Source organism: Galeopterus variegatus, unplaced genomic scaffold (assembly GCF_000696425.1).
Source record: "Galeopterus variegatus unplaced genomic scaffold, G_variegatus-3.0.2 Scaffold236, whole genome shotgun sequence".
Taxonomy (NCBI): domain Eukaryota; kingdom Metazoa; phylum Chordata; class Mammalia; order Dermoptera; family Cynocephalidae; genus Galeopterus; species Galeopterus variegatus.
Window position 1 is genome coordinate 236,065 of NW_007726347.1, and position 17,358 is coordinate 253,422.

The following is a 17,358-nucleotide window of genomic DNA, read 5'->3' on the forward strand; positions in this document are numbered from 1 at the left end:
CAACTAAACATTTAAATAATTGGCTATTCTGCTTGTAAACAGGAAATCCCATAAGCCAAAAGGGGATAATCAAATTACATCTATGTAGTGTGATGAGAACTCCAATAGATGGCAGTTTACAGATATGGCATCTTTCAAATACCTCTGGCATTTGATTTGTACTGGCTGTATGTCTTTGTTTTTGTACAAAGTGAAAGTACTGTTTGGGGTCTTGGGAGTTATAGAGCTTAGCTAGGATGATATATCACAGTATAAGCAATAAAATTTCAGGATATATAAGCTTCATCTCCCCACCCTGCTGCTGGACATACCCACCATATAAACATTCAGGGGCCCCCTCACCCTTCTGGTCTTCCCCTTTGAAGGCTCACAGGTTTGTTAATGCAATCCCTATAACTTGTGATCTCCTTAAGCACCCCCATCTCACCATGACACAAAGAAGGCACAACTGAAGGAACAAAAATCATTGACAAACTTATGAAGCATTTGGAATAAGAATCAAGTTGTTTTCTACTCTCTGAAGAAGTCAATGCAATCCTTTAGTGTTCATGGATTTCTGCTTTCTTTTTACTCCAAATGAGGCTGAGAAGTCAGACCAATTAATTTAAAAAATGCATTCTGAGGGGATGCAGGTGTGTTCCAATAACTTGTTTTAGCATATGCTGCCTGCTGTGAGTGTCTCATTAGAATCTGGGATATAGAGGAAGGCTTTAGATCTTTTCACAAAGTTCTTGGGATACAGACACCCAAAAGCGACGACTCAAGCCACTTTGCTGCATTTTATTTTTGCAGTATTCAGAAAATACCCCCTTATCTAGTCAATTTCTTTTTACCACATGCATGAGATATATGTGTGTGTACACACACACACATATTTTTTAAAACATCAACTCCCCCTCTCAAAATTTCCCCAAAAGTTTAAAAAAAAAAAAAAAAAACCAAAACCCGGCAGCCAAATACTATGACATCCCAATTAGTAAACACAAAACAGAACGCTTTACAAAAATGAATAAAATATACCATATGCACTCAGCTTCCACACTGTAGTACCCAAGTGAGGAGGCTGCTGTGACGATGTCTGTAGGCAGTTTCTTTTGGCAGACAGCTCCAGCAGAATTGCCACTCTCAATTATTAAGTTATGTATAAGACATGTGTGACCCATTGGATATTTGTGAAGTGACACTCGTGCTTCTGCTCATGCCCTGCTCCGTCCGTCCCCCAGAAGCTGTCCGCCTCAGAGCCTGGGGGCTGTTACGGACTCCCATACTGCTACCTCGAGGTACCCCTTGCATTGGCCCTGAAGGGTGACCCCACGGCTGAGGTCCACCTTGCATTGGATGGCCCCAAGCTTGTGGGGGGCCACCCATGGGATGACCCCAGTGAGGTCCAGGACCCCCAGTAGGATTGTGAGACCAACCAGAAGCTCCCGGGTAGCTGTGGCTGAATGCCTCAGGGGAGAGATTAGAAAGGACCATGTTACTAAAACCTAGTCTCATACTTTCAGAGTCAAAAGCTTCAATTTCTCTGGCTTGACGCTCCAGCAGGCTTCGTATTCGTTCTGTACGTTCATTCTGCAAAGCCAACATCTCTTCTTCAATCTGTCAGGGTTTGGGGGTTGGGGGAAGGAAACAAAAAGAAAGCCAATTTAGTTTTTAAAAATCTATAAACTGAGAAAGCAATAATTACTCATACTCAGCCTTGAAGTGGCTATTTTATAGATGTACTTTTAAAGCTCAAGAGATATACTGTAGAAACCAGTATCATTTATATGTTTTAAATGTGTAAAGTCCGGCCGAGCCCGTGGCGCACTCAGGAGAGTGTGGCGCTGGGAGCGCAGCAGCGCTCCCGCCACGGGTTCGGATCCCATATAGGGATGACCGGTGCGCTCACAGCGCTCACTGGCTGAGCGTGGTGCGGCCAGTCTCAAAAAAAAGGATAAAAAAATTTTTTTAAAAATGTGTAAAGTCAAGTTCTTAAAAGCAAAGGTATTAACCTTTACTGAAATAAGAAATCAAGCAATCATCATCAATGGCTGCTAAATCCATTAGAAAAAAGTTACTGGAAAAAGAAAACAGGTAAGGGGAAACCAGCTTTATCGGATATCAGCCATACCGTAATCTTACCTAATAAGATTAAATATTGGTGTAGATACAGACAAATAGATTAGCCACACACACCCTCCAAAAAAGAAGCATGGGAAGCACATACAAATAAAAAATTGCAATAGAATGTGGTAAGATGTAATAACAGTTTTATAAGGTATAGCAGAAATATAAAAGGATGGAGTGATTCACTCTATTGGAGAGGGAGAGTGAGGCAAAGAAGTCTTCTCAAAGGACATAATATAGAAGACTGGATTCTGAAGGAGGAATGGAAGTTCACCGGGAACGCAAGGGGTTTTTAAGCACAGTGAACATGTACAAAGGCATGGAGGAATGATAAAATAAGAAGTGTTTGGGGAATTACAAACACGTCAGAATGGACCAGACTAAGGAGAGTTTGAAAATTATTGTCCAAAGTATTAAAGTGTTATAAAAGAGGTTTAGAGAAGCATTTCATATGAAGGTTGAAGGAGGCCTTAGATTAAACATGAATTATTCTGGGCCGAGCTCGTGGCGCACTCAGGAGGGTGCGGCGCTGGAAGCACGGTAGCGCTCCCGCCACAGGTTCGGATCCTATATAGGGATGACCGGTGCGCTCACTGCGCTCACTGGCTGAGCGCGGTGCGGCCGGTCTCAAAAAAGAAAAAGGACAAAAAAAAAACAACAACAACAAAAAACATGAATTATTCTGATAAGGGAAAGACACCAAATTGCTAACTGTGGTGATTTCTGAGTAGTCAGATTAAACACCAATTTTCTTTTTTTTGTTTTTGTTTTTGGGGTGGCTGGCTGGTAAGGAGATCCGAACCCTTGATCTTGGTGTTATAACACTGTGCTATAACCAACTGAGCTAACTGACCAGGCTTAAACACAAATTTTAATATCTATTTATGCTTCTCTGTATTTGCCAAGTTTAAAAAAATTGTGTATTTGCAAAATAATTTTCCTGCTATTTTAATATCAATATGTAAAATACCCAATTCATTTACATATCTCCAAGGATTCAAGAACTTAAAATTTTTCTTTTAAATATTTTATATGTAAAAACTTAACCTCATTCACTAAAAATATTTATTTTAATTCAAGGGATATAATAAATGATGGGAATGTGCATGTAACTGATCTGAATTCCCTGCATAATATCTGAAGAGAACTCATGAAAATAAAAAAATTAAACACACTCATGTTTATCAACTTTTTTTTTTCTTTTTTTTTTTGTGTGTGTGTGTCCTTTTTTGAAACTGGCCGCACCACTCTCAGCCAGTGAGCGCTGTGAGCACACTGGTCATCCCCATATAGGATCCAAACCCGCTGCTGCGCTCCCAGCACCACATCTCCTGAGTGCGCCACGGGCTCGGCCCTATCAACGTTTTATTTACTTATTTGGGGGGGGGGGGGGGGCAAAACTAGCTGGTGAGGGGATCCGAACCCTTGACTTTGGTGTTATCAACACCGTGCTCTAACCAGCTGAGCCAGCCCATACCAACATTTTACTCAGTAAGCATTGCTTCAATTGTATTTGCTGCTAAGTTTTGTCATGTAAAAAACTGTGGACATTTTTCAACTAAATAAAAATCAAAACTAAGATTTGTAATAGGTTACATTAATCCTTATTTCTTAAAGCCCTCCAAGCTAAGTTCTGTGCACCTGAGCCTCTAACCTGGAAAACAGCTCACGGGTCACTACCCTAACAAACACGTTGTCTGGTAGGTGGAAATAAAGTGCATCTGCACCATCATGGAGAAGTGGCTAGGCAGTCTCACTCTCAACAGTCCCACCCAGTGGTCTTGCCGATGCCTAAGAAGCAGCTGGCCAGGCCTCCTCTCTGCAACCCCTCCTTAAGGCCTTACTCACCACCCAAGAGGCGGCTGGCTGGGCCCCCTCTCTGCAGGTCTTCCTTGCAGCCTCACACACAGCCCAAGAAGTAACTGGCCAGGCCTCCTCTCATCGAGCCCACTTCCTGATCTTGCCCACCACTCAAGAAGCTGCTGGAAGGACTCTCTCTTTGCTGTCCCACCTTGAAGACTCATACACTGCCCAAGAAGCAGCTCAGTAGCCCTGCCCTTGGCAGACCTGCTCCTGAACCTCTGACAGAAGCATGACCTATCACCTGGCCCTAAGAAGTGGCACACTGGATAGGAAACTGGCAGACCCATACCAAGACAGCTGAGCCAAAGAGTGCCTACAGCCCTGGCTCAGAGAGACACCCCAACAGTCATGCCCCTGGAAGACCCACTTTTGAGTTTTTGAGCCATCGCGCACACACACATACCCAAGTGAGAAATAGTGTGGCTGACTTACCCCTGGTGGTCCCCCCTCTGGTCAGAGAAGAAGCATGGTGACCATGCCACTCCAAGGAATTGAGTGACAAATCAGTCCCAGAGACCCTGACACACCATACACCCACACCCTCAGCCTGAGAATCAATCCAGCAACTCCATCCCCAGAGAGCCAGCTCCCAAGACGACTGAACCACAGGATGCACGGACACACCCTTGAACTGTGTAACAGCCCAGCAAATCCTTCCTTGGCAAAGCTATGCCACTGCCGCCACAAACCTCTCAAGCATAAGCTGCTGATTCACTCACAGACATGGTGGAAGTGAATTACAGCTGAAGAAACTACACAGAGTCTACAATCCTGCACCCATCCAGAACAAAGCCATTGTACTGTACCCAATGGACACCCTAAGACACATTTGTGGGTAAAAGTCTTTCCTGATGCAAGCCACTATACAAACCTCAAAGAGGTGACTGTTCTCCCAGATGCACAGAGATCAACCCAGGGAAAAAAGAAACATGAAATAACAAGGTAATGCGACACCAAAGAAACATAACAATGCTCCAGTAACTGATCCCAAAGAATTGGAAATTGCTAGCTTGCTGGAAAAGGAATTCAAATTTAAAATTTTAAGGAAACTGAGATACAAACAATTCAATGAAATCAGAAAAATGGTTCATGATACGGAAATTCAACGAAGAGATAGGTATCATTAAAAAAAAATCGAACAAATTTTGGAATTGAATTCATCAAATGAAATACATCTGAGAGTCTTAACAACAGAGTAGATCAAGCAGAAAAAAGAATTTCTGATCTTGAAGACAGCTGTTTGGAAATAACATAGGAAGACAAAAAAAGATAAGAATGAACAAAACCTACAAGATCTACAGGACACTATTAAGCAAACAAATATTCGAATTATGAGTATTCCAGATGGAGAAGAAAACAAAAAAGATACTGCAATCATGTGTAATGAAAATATAGCTGAAAACTTCCCTAGTCCTGGGAAAGATACAAACATTCAAAATCCAGGAAGCTCAATGGTCTCTTAATAGATTCAAGACACATTGTAGTCAAACTATCCAAAGTTAAAGACAAAGACAGAATTCAAAAAAAAGCAAAAGAAAAACGTCAAGTCACCTATAAAGAAATCTTCATTAGACTAACAGCAGCCTTCTCAGCAGAAACCCTACATGCCAGGAGAGAATGGGATGATATATTCCAAGTACTAATAGAAAAAAACTGCCAGCCAAGAATATATCCAGCAAAGCTCTCCTTCAGAAACGAAGAAGAAATAGCTCTCTTTCTCTGTTCTGGCATTCTTGCCATGTGACACCCTGCATTGCCATAGAGTCACTTCACCAGACGTGTTTCCTGGAATGTGGACTTCCCAGCCTCAGAAACTATGCCAAGTAGATGAATTCCCTTCTTGGCACCTACATACTGCACTTCTGGTTTGGAATTCCTTCTACAAAGAACACCACAGCTTTGATCTTATCAAAATACAACTCAAAATTAGCTACTCCAGTAGTAGTTACAGCAGTGCCACCAGCAAGGATTCCTTAAATATGAAGGACAGAACACCCAGATGTTGGCAACAGAGAAAACTGCTGAAAAGTGGTATGGCCCCAGAGACGGCAGGAAGAGCCTGAAGAGCTGGCTACAATGGCCTGATCAGCTCTGCCTGCTCCCTGTGCCCCTCCCACCAGATGAGCCACAGCACTGCCAGACACCTTGCCTGCCTCTTGCCATTTGCCACAGGTCTGGGGCACCTGAGGCCTCTGTCACCTGGGGGTCCCAGCTGTCTCCTATCCCAGGACTCTCCAGGCCCACCCCCACCTGGCTCCTGAGAGATCCCTACAGATTTGGCACTACAGGGTGGGTGATGTGTGGTCTGAGGCACCAGGGCCCTGGCCCATGGTCCTCCCTTCCAGCCCTCAGTTCCACAGCCCATTCCCAGCCCTCACTGTCCCTCGTCTCACCTACCCAACTTGTGATATCTAACAGTAAGAAAGCTACAAGGTTTTTCTAAAGACAAAAAAAAAGGAAAAAAAAGAAATGAAGAAGAAATAAAGTCTTTTTTAGACAAGCAAAAATTAGGAAAATTCACCACTACCATACTAGCCTTACAAGAAATGCTTGGGAGAGTCCAACACCTAGAAGAGAAAGAATGATAACAACCATCACGAAAACACCTGAAAATATAAAACTTACTGGTAGAGTAGATATACAAATTAAAAGAGAAAGGATTCAACCTTCAATGCAGAAAAACACCAAATTGCAAGGATAAACAATAAAAGCAGAAGAAAGGAACAAAGGACACATAAAACAATCAGAAAACCAACAAAATGACAGGAGTAGGTCTTCACATACCAATAGTGACCTTGAATGTAAATGGATTATATGCCCCAATTAAAAGAAATAGACTAGCTGAATGGATTAAAAAAAAAAAAAAAAAAAAAACACCTTAACCCATCCATATGCTGCTTAAGGAAATACAACTTACCTACAAAGACATACACAGACTGAAAGTGAAGGGATGGAAAAAGAAATGAAAACAAAAGGAAGCAGGAGTAGCCATACTTACATCACATAAAATAGACTTTAAATCAAAATCTGTACCAGGAGATGAGGAAGGGCATATATAATGATAATGGGATCAATACAGCAAGAGGATACAACAATTATAAACATACATGCACCCAACACTGGAGCACCCAGATATATAAAGCAAATATTATCAGCTCTAAAGGGAGAGATAGACACCAACACAATAAGAGTTGGCAGCTTTAACACCCCACTCTCAGCAATGGACAGATCACTGAAACACAAAATCAACATCAGATTTAAATGGCACCATAGACCAGATGGACTTAGTGATGCAAGGATGGTATGCAAATCAAGAAACATGATACATCACATCAACAGAATAAAAGAAAAAAACCAATAATATCATCTCAATAGATGTAGAAACAGCATATGATAAAATTCAATATTCCTTCATGATAAAAAATTCTCAACCAGTTAGATACAGAAGGAAAGTATCTTAATACAATAAAGGCTATATATGACAAACCCACAGCTAACATCATACTGAACGGGGAAAAGCTGAAAGCTTTCCCCCTAAGAACTGGAACAAGACAAGGATGCCCATTCTCACCACTGTTATTCAACATAGTACTAGAAGTCCTAGCCAGAGCAATTAGGCAAAAGAAAGAAATAAAGGGCATCCAAATTGGGAAGGAAGAAGTCAAAATGTCCCTAGATCTGTTAAATAAATTCAGTAAAGTTGGGCCGGCCCGTGGCTCACTCGGTAGAGTGCGGTGCTGATAACACCAAGGCACCGGGTTTGGATCCCATATAGGGATGGCCGGTTCGCTCACTGGCTGAGCGTGGTGCTGACAACACCAAGTCAAGGGTTAAGATCCTCTAACCGGTCATCTTTAAAAAAAAAAAAAAAATTCAGTAAAGTTGGAGGATACAAATTGAATTTTGTTGGAAGTACAAAAATTAGTACCATTTCTATACACCAACAACAAACTAGCAGAACAAGAAATAAAATTTTAAAACATCTTATCTACAATAGCAAAAAAATTTTTTAAATACCTAGAAATAAATTTAACCCAGGCAGTGAAAGATCTCTACAAGGAAAACTATAAAAACTGATTAAAGAATTAAAGACAAAAAAATGGAAGACATCCCATGTTCATGAATTGAAAGAATCAATATTGTCAAAATGACCACAGTACCCAAATCAATCTACATATTCAATGCAATCCCCATCAAACTACCAATGACATACTTCACAGAAATACAAAAAACAATCCACAAATTTATATGGAACATATAAGACCCTGAATAGCCAATGCAATCCTGAGCAAAAAGAAAATGGGAGGCATCATGCTCCCTGACTTCAAATTATGCTACAAAGCTACAGTAATCAAGCAGCATGGTACTGGCACAAAAACAGACACATGGACCAATGGAACAAAATAGAGAATCCAGAAATACATCCATGTACTTACAGCTAACTGACTTTCGACAAAGGAGCCAAAAATATACACTGGATAAAGGACAGTCTGTTCAATAAATGGTTCTGAGAAAACTGGAGATCCATATGCAGAAGAATTAAACTAGACTCCTATCTTTCACCATATACAAAAATCAACTTGAAATGGATTAAAGACTTAAATGTGAGACCCCAAACTATAAAACTTCTAAAAGAAAACATAGGGGAAATGTTTCAGGACACAGGACTGGGCAAAGGTTTTGAGGCAAAGGTTTGTTGCCTCAAAAGAACAGGCAACAAAAGCAAAAATAAATAATTGGGATTATATAAAACTAAAAAGCTTCTGCACAGTAAAGGAAACAACATAGCGAAGAGACAGCATGCAGAATGGGAGAAAATATTTGCAAACCATGCATGTGATAAAGGATTAATATCCAGAATATTCAAGGGACTCAAACAACCCAGTAGCAAATAAACAAAAGCAAATAATCCAATTAAAAAATTGGCAGAGGAGCTGAATAGACATTTCTTGAAAGAAGACATATAAACAGCCAATAGGTATATGAAAAAATGCTTGGTATCACTAATCATCAGAGAAATGAAATCAAAACCATAAAGAGGTATAATCTCACCCCAGTTAGAATGGCTATCAAAAAGACAAGAAACAAATGCTGGCAAGGATATGAAGAAAGGAGAAGTCTTATATATTGTTAGTGGGAATATAGATTAGTATAGCCATTATGGAAAACAGTATGGAGGATTCTCAAAGAACCACTGACATGACTACCAAACTATACAGCAATCCAACTACTGAGTATATATCCAAATGAAAGAAAATCAACATGTCAAAGGGATACCTGCACTCCTATGTTTATTGCAGTTCTATCGACAATAGCCAAGATCTGGAATCAACCTAAAAGTCCATCAACAGATGACTGCATAAAGAAAATGTGGTATATATACACAATGCAATACTACTCAGCCATAGGGCCGGCCTGGTGGCGCACTGCTACAGTGCACTGCTTGGGAAGCGCAGCGGCGCTCCTGCCGAGGGTTTGGATCCCACATACAGACCGGTTCCCGCTCACTGGCTGAGCGAGGTGCGGGCGCAACACCGAGGGTTGCGATCCCGTTGCTGGTCCCGGTCCGGTACGGGCGCGACACAGAGGGTTGCGATCCGTTGCCGGACACGAAAAAAGACAAAAAAAGAAAAAAAAAATACTACTCAGCCATAAAAAAAATGAAATTCTGCCTTTTGCAACAACATGGATAAGCTGGGAGAAAATTATGTTAAGTGAAATAAGCCAGGCACAGAAAGAGAAATACTGCATGTTCTCACCCATATTTGGAAACTAAAAAAAATTGATCTCACAGAAGTAGAAATAGAAAAGTTGTTACTAGATGCTTGCTAGGGGAGAGAAGAGATGAGTAGAGAGACACTGGTCAATGAATGCAAAATGGTAGACAGGAAGAATATGATCTAGCATTTTATAGCAATATAAGGAGACTACAGTCAATAACAAATTACTGTATAACTTCAAGTAGCTAATTGAGAGGATTCTGAATCTTCCCAATATAAAGAGGTGAAAAATGTTCGAGGTGATGGATGTGGTAAATATGATCATTACACACGGTATAAATGTATCCAAATATCACAATATATACAATTATCCATGGGTCAATTAAGAAAAAGAAGAAAAAACAAGAAATAGAGAGCAGAATAGTGGTTACCAGAGGTAGCGAAGGGGAGCGGGGGAGGGAAAATGGGGAAAGGTTGGTAAATGGGTACAAAGTTACAAAGTTATAGTTAGAAAGGAAGAATAAGTTCTGGTGTTCTAGGGTGACTACAGCTAATAATATTTATTGTATATTTCAAGATTGCCAGAAAAGAGGATCTTGAATGTTATAATAACAAAGAAATGATAAATGTTTAGGTGACAGATATGCTAACTATTCTGGTTGGATCATTATACAATATATGCATGTACTGAAACAAACTGTACTCTATAAAATGCACTGTTAAAAAAATAGGGCTGGCCAGTTAGAGCACAGTGCTGGTAACACCAACATCCAGGGTTTGATCCCTGTGCTGACTAGCTGCCAAAAACAAACGAATAAATTAACTAATTAATTAATTTTTTTTTTAAGTTTTTGTACAGAGAGTATATGCTCTTGGTGATTGCTAATTGACCCCAGACTGCCTTATAGTCATGCGCTTCATGTGAAATGTAAACATTACTCCTAAAAAAACAAGTAACACTCAAAGTGCTATAGATTTATCATCCTATTGTTCTTTTATTCCTTAATATACTAAACAATCTTATGCATTTTTCCATTATCAAAGTAATATAAGCCACATTAGAAAAAAGAAAAACAATCTACTGTATTAATATAGCTATGATGAACATTACTTCAATTTATTTTAAGTATTATTTGTCTTTTCTATTTTATTCAACTTACCATAAGCATTTTTCCATATTAGTACTGTTTTTGCAGCTGTCATTTAAATGGCTGACTAAGATTTTATCAGTGGCTTGGCCATATTTACTTAATTATACCTCTATTTTATTTATTTATTTATTTTTCCTTTTTTTCTCTTTTTTCATGTCCGGCAACGGATCGCAACCCTCAGTGTCACGCCCGTACTGGACCGGGACCGGCAACGGGATCGCAATCCTCGGTGTTGCGCCCGCACCTCGCTCAGCCAGTGAGCGGAACCGGTCTGTATGTGGGATCCGAACCCTCGGCGGGAGCGCCACTGCGCTCCCAAGTGGCGCACTGTAGCAGTGCGCCACCAGGCCGGCCCTATACCTCTATTTTAGATGATTAGGTTGTTTTAAACTATTATAAAATATGTTGTCATTAACATATTTATATGTATTGTTTTTCCTACATTTTTTATTTCTTTTCATTAGAATAAATTCTTTAAGTTTTAAATACTTAACATTTCTAACACTTAATATACAGCTCCAAATTGCTTTCCAAGATAAATCAGCAATGTATAAGAGTGCCACTGCACCTTTACCAATAAGTATTGCTTTTATGCCGGCATTTTTTTTTCCTTCTGCCTCAGATCAAGTAATCTGGGCTTTTGTACTCCTGTACTACTCAGGGGTTGGCTACCTTCTGCCCTGGGGGGAGAGGTGGGACATCAACTCTCCCCCACCCCACTTCTGGCTCTCAATGCATCTTGCCTACACATCCCCTATAGCCCAAGGGTAGTTCTCCGAACAAGGGGGCTGGAGAGTTGGGTTAGGAGCTGAGTGTGCAGAAGTTAGGGGATGGGCACACAGAGACAAATAAAGGAGACCAGGGAATCTGGTCAGAGCACTGATAGTGTCTGCAGCAATTGTGTTGTCAGAAGGTTGGAGATGAATAACCTTGTATGAGGTTGAAATGACCAATTATGACAGTTTAGCAAGTAGAGAAATAAAGTCAAGACTGAATGAATGGTCTTTCCCCAGACTATTCAGTCTTTCCAATAATATTTCCATGTTTTTTTATATAAAATAGATGCTTTGTTTCCAAGTTTAGCAGAAGGGAAATGTGGAAGATTTATAGGCAAAGAGGTAAGCAGTTGATTTGTTCAGAAAACATTCAAAACCTATTCAAATCTTGGAATTTGATTGGTTATATGTGTGCAGAGAAGCACTTGGGTTGTGAAATTGTGTGTTTGTTCTCTCTAGCAGGCCTATTTGGTCATCTTCCATTCTTGTCCTACTTTACAGTCATACACAGTCCTGTCTTTGCCAGAGTACTTTTATGCCTGCATTTTACTAGGCTTTGTATAACCCGTAGGCTTTGGTTCACATATTGAAATAAGACTATATCTAAAATGCTAATTAGTACTGTTTAACTCTTAACCACCAGGTGGAGCTAAAATTACAATCATAACTTAATAGTACCAATATTTCTCTCACAACACTATTCCTGAAATACTATAGGGAGTTTTCCTTTTTGTGACAATTTTGAAACATTAAGAGACAGAACTTTAGACTGAATTTTTGTTTTGTTTTTTTGGAGGTAGTTGGCCAATATGGGGATTCAAACCCTTGACCTTGATGTTATCAGCACCTTGCTCCAACCAAGTGAGCTAACTGATCAGCCTTAAATTGAATTTTATATATAAAAGTTGGAATCAGATTTAGGAAACCTGTCTATGAGACAAACAAGATTTTTCAAAATTTTCTGTTTTTATCCTTCCCATTTTGAACAAGAAACATAATTGAAATAATTTCTAGAGACAAGTACGTATCTCTGAAAGAAGCCAGTAATAAAGACGGCTGTGCTAGAGAAACAGTAACATCTTATTTAGGTGGTTTTAAAAAAGATATCTATTTAAATTTAATAAGGCATTCTATTTTTATCACTACAACTATAGGAAATAAAGGAAAACATACAGGCATATGGTCCAGAAACAATAATTTAGGAGGATCATTAGGCAAGTTTTAACTAACAATACCCAATGAACCTAAGACTATACCAGCTGCTAGGAACTTATGACTCAGGAATTCTGGCACACAGCTCTAAATCTTGGATGCAACTGATATTCTATCACTTCTCAGAACAAATGCCTTTCCTCTCTTTATCTCTCAAAACCTGTCCATCATCCTTTCCCCAACACACACACACACACACACACACACACACACACACGAAGATTCTACTCATATTCTCTAATATATCTGACAAAGAATAAGTCATAAAAAAGTAAAGATGTATCTAGAAATAACATTTTTCAGTCTGATTTTTCACCTATGTGGAACAATTCTAGGCCAAGGCTGTATGAGTGAAGTATATACTCCTGATCCTTTGTCCCTGTCCCTCCCAGGCAATTACTGCAGTTCTTTTTCCAACCTCCTTAGGTAGAGCTAGGTATACAAAAAGAAGTGAAGAACATGGAGCTCGAGCTGCTACTCTCACAGTTCAACTGACCATCTTCATATAACCCCACATCCTTTCTCTAGCAGTTACAACTTAATCATATTCCTTTGATTTTTACAACTCAAGGTTTATTATTATTATTATTATTTTTTTTTTTTTTTTTACTGACCAATAACAGGATTGCAACCCTCGGTGCCGCGCCCACACCGCGCTCAGCCAGCGAGCGGGAACCGGTCTCCACATGGGATCCGAACCCTCGGCGGGAGCGCCGCCGCGCTCCCAAGCGGCGCACTCTCCAGTGCGCCACCGGCCGGCCCTCAAGGTTTATTATTAATTAATTAATTGATTGGATGGGTGGCAGCCAGTATAGGGATCCAAACTCTTTTTTTTTTTTTTTTTCCGTGTCCGGCAACGGATCGCAACCCTCAGTGTTGCCCCCGTACCGGACCGGGACCGCAACGGGATCACAACCCTCAGCGTTGCTCCTGCACCTCGCTCAGCCAGTGAGTGGGAACCGGTCTATATGTGGGATCCGAACCCTCGGCGGGAGCGCCGCCACACTTCCCAAGCGGCGCACTAACGCATGCGCCACCGGGCCGGCCCGGGATCCAAACTCTTGACCTTTGTGTTATAACACCATGCTCCAACCAAATGGGATAACTGGCTAGCACTGTAAGGTTTATTACTGAATCCATAATTTTAAAGGAAAAATAAAAACTACCACAGCTGGAATTAAGAAAATATGGTATTGTGAAAAAAATCTAATGTGACCTCTGTCAATATAAATATATATATATATATATATATATATTTTGTCCTTTTTGAGACCAGCCACACCACACTCAGCCAGTGAGCGCACCGGTCATCCCTATATAGGATCCGAACCCGCGGTGGAAGCGCTGCTGCACTCTCCCGAGTGCGCCACGGGCTCGGCCCTAATATAAAAATATATTTATAAAAATCTTTTAACAAAAGCAAACACTAAAACAATGATCTTCCTTCTGTTACTTATACCTTTTGTTCTAAAAGTGCCCTGCGGAGAGAGACTCTCTGTTCAAGCTCCCGAAGCTCTCGATCATGTTGTGCCTCAGCTTGCATCTTGATTTTACTCTGATATGCATTCAACAGCTCCAGTTCCTGCTGCAGCTGCATCTTCAAAACCTGGCACTCTGCTTCCTGTGCTTCATCCAAACGCAGCTGAGAGAAAGAAAACAGAGAGAAAGAAAAAGAGAGAAAGAAAACAGATATATCCTAGTGTGAGCTATCTATTCATGACCTATGGAAAGGAAGAGGAGTGATAGAAGACAGACTACTCTTTTGTAAATTACACAATTGTTCTCTCATATCTTGGAGTAAACATCTCTGAAAATGAAAGGCACAGTAAACAATGGAGACATTATGAAGATAAAGCTATCATAAGCTATTTGGAGGATGCTTGAATAACCATATTTTTCTTAAGAAAAACCTAGAACCTGACTAGATGATATAAAACTCTGACTCTTCCTCCCCGGCAGAAATAACTATAGAAGAGAGACTAGCAAACTATAGCCTGCAGGCCAAATCTGGGAAGTTACCTGTTTTGTTTTGTTTTGTTGTGCTTTTATAGTCCACTGACTAAGAATGGCTTTTGCACTTTGAAATCGTTACATTTTAAATGATTATATAAGTACCCATATAATACCCTCACTTTTGGCTCCTGGCCTGCAAAGCCTAAAATATTTATTATCTGGCCCTTTAAAAAGAAGTTTACAAAGGTTTTATATAGAAAAATATTTTGTATTTGCATTCAAATGTGACCATGTGTATTCCCAATATATTACTACATTTTGCCCACTGCTTACCAAAGCTGCTGCTCCAATCTCAATACGCTTTTGGGATCTGTGCTGGCAGGGAGCCTATTTCGAATCTCATGCCTAATGTACCAATGAGAATTCTATATGCATCATGACATCTCCAAGCAATCTTGAGAGCAGAAAGAATATGGACATGGACCACCACCACTATTTCCCAAGCTGCAGGAGAGCTATCCTTTCCAACTAGTATTTTAATTGTTGAGATTTCATTCAGGTGGTGGAAGGAAAGGGGCACTGAATTTGTTTTGCCTAAACAAAGCAAACTCACGGCTTGTGTGGAGAGCATTTCATTAATGCTGTGATCATACTGCTCAGCCAAGATGGCTAACTTCCGGGTCTGCTCCTCTTTGAGCCGTTTCAGAACAGCTTTGTGCTCACTCTTTGGTGTAGTCTCCAGAAGGTGATTTCTTAATGCTTTGTACTGTCTGGTTTGGATTTTGCAGGTATCCTGAAACTGCTTTTTTATTTGGAGTTCTTTAGACTGGAAAGAAAAAAACAAATGTATATAAGTTTTTTTTTTTTTGTCTTTTTCCGTGTCCGGCAACGGATCGCAACCCTCAGTGTCGCCCCCGTACCGGACCGGGACCAGCAACGGGACCGCAAACCTCGGTGTTGCTCCCGCGCCTCGCTCAGCCAGTGAGTGGGATCCGAACCCTCGGCGGGAGCGCCGCCGCACTTCCCAAGCGGCGCACTACAGCAGTGCACCACCGGGCTGGCCCAGATGTATATAAGTTTTAATGTATGGCATTTGCTTGCTTACACGAAAATAAAGGCTACTAGGAAAAAGGGAGAGGGAAACAGAAAAGGTCAGATTGTAAGGTTGTAGGTACTTCTGCATTTTGCTATTGGCCCAAACCATTGCATTCTATGCCCTTTTACAACAAAAACACTAATTTAAAACATCAGAACATAAAGAACCTGATTTATCAAAGGACTTTAAGCAATACTTGTTATTTCAACAGTAAATTTAGTGACTCGAGTAAATATTAAAATCTTAGCTTTGATTACTGTGTATATTTATAACAGAAAATTCATTTCTTCTCATGAATTAAGTGTAATAGATACAAAAGAACTTTATTGGCCAGACAATATTTTATCAGATGTCTGAGGCATAAAATAAAGCACATTTATTCTGTTCCTTATCTGAAATACTTTACTCTAATTCCTTTTAATGACAATCTCAACTCCAAGTACATAGTGTAGACCCCACGAAAGTGGGATTTATGTAAAACTTGAGACTGACTTGGAAGTCTCTATTAGTAAATAGTTAATATTGTTATTACAACTGTGATTTCCTTAAGAGAATAAACTAGGTAGAAACATACTTATAATGGTTTACTCTTCTAATACTATAAGCAAAAAACTGAAAGTCAGTTAACTAATGTTCAAAGGTCAAACAAAAGTTATGAGGAAAGGGAAGGGACAACTTTCTTCTTGGGGTAATAACAAACTACATAAACATTTCTGAAATAAAAATAATTTGAGTTTAGAGACAGAAAAGCTTTAGTTTCTAGTTAATCACTGGGTAGGTATTCTATGAACTCAGGTTTTAGAAAGTTTTAATAAGATGAGGTATATTTCTGAATATTGTATATTCTGCATATTGTATATTTCTGTGTATTGTATATTCTGTATATTGGTTGAGGCTACAAGTGAGAATATATTCATTTACTACAATGAGGCAGAACTTATAGTTAAAATTATTTTACCTTAATATAAAAACTGATGCAGCGTGCAACAAATGCATATATGACCAAATTTACATATTTGTCTAGGAAAAAGCTTCCCCCTGCCATACTACAACTTTAAAAAAAAATTCAAACATGATTGTACATATCTGTGGCATACAAGCATTGAATATCAATACCTTGTACCACAACATTAAATGTACCCCGTTTCCATATTTGTGTTCACCAGATGACGCACTAGGTCCTAGTTATATGCCTTTATTCTGTGAAGGGTCAAGAAATGTGTAGGGCCGGCCCGGTGGAGCACTGGATAGTGCGCCGCTTGGGAAGCGCGGCGGCGCTCCCGCCCGAGGGTTCGGATCCCACATACAGACCGGTTCCCGCTCACTGGCTGAGCGAGGCGCGGGAGCAACACCGAGGGTTGCGATCCCGTTGCCAGTCCCCGGTCCGGTACGGGGGCAACACTGAGGGTTGCGATCCGTTACCGGACACGGAAAAAGACAAAAGACAAAAAGAAAAAAAAAAAGAAAAAAAAAAAAAA

General features: G+C 40.1%; 1 protein-coding gene across 1 annotated transcript in view; it reads right to left on the reverse strand.

Annotated features, from left to right (window-relative positions):
• Positions 1 to 764: 764 nt before the first annotated feature.
• Positions 765 to 17,358, reverse strand: part of TAOK1 (TAO kinase 1) — a 94,449-nt gene continuing 77,855 nt past the window's right edge. The window contains exons 17-19 of the mRNA XM_008566343.1: positions 15,398 to 15,610; positions 14,291 to 14,473; positions 765 to 1,599 (exon numbers count right to left, since the gene is read on the reverse strand). Of these exons, the coding sequence (XP_008564565.1) occupies positions 1,138 to 1,599; positions 14,291 to 14,473; positions 15,398 to 15,610 (858 nt within the window). The 3' untranslated portion in view covers positions 765 to 1,137. The remainder of the gene's footprint in view (positions 1,600 to 14,290; positions 14,474 to 15,397; positions 15,611 to 17,358) is intronic.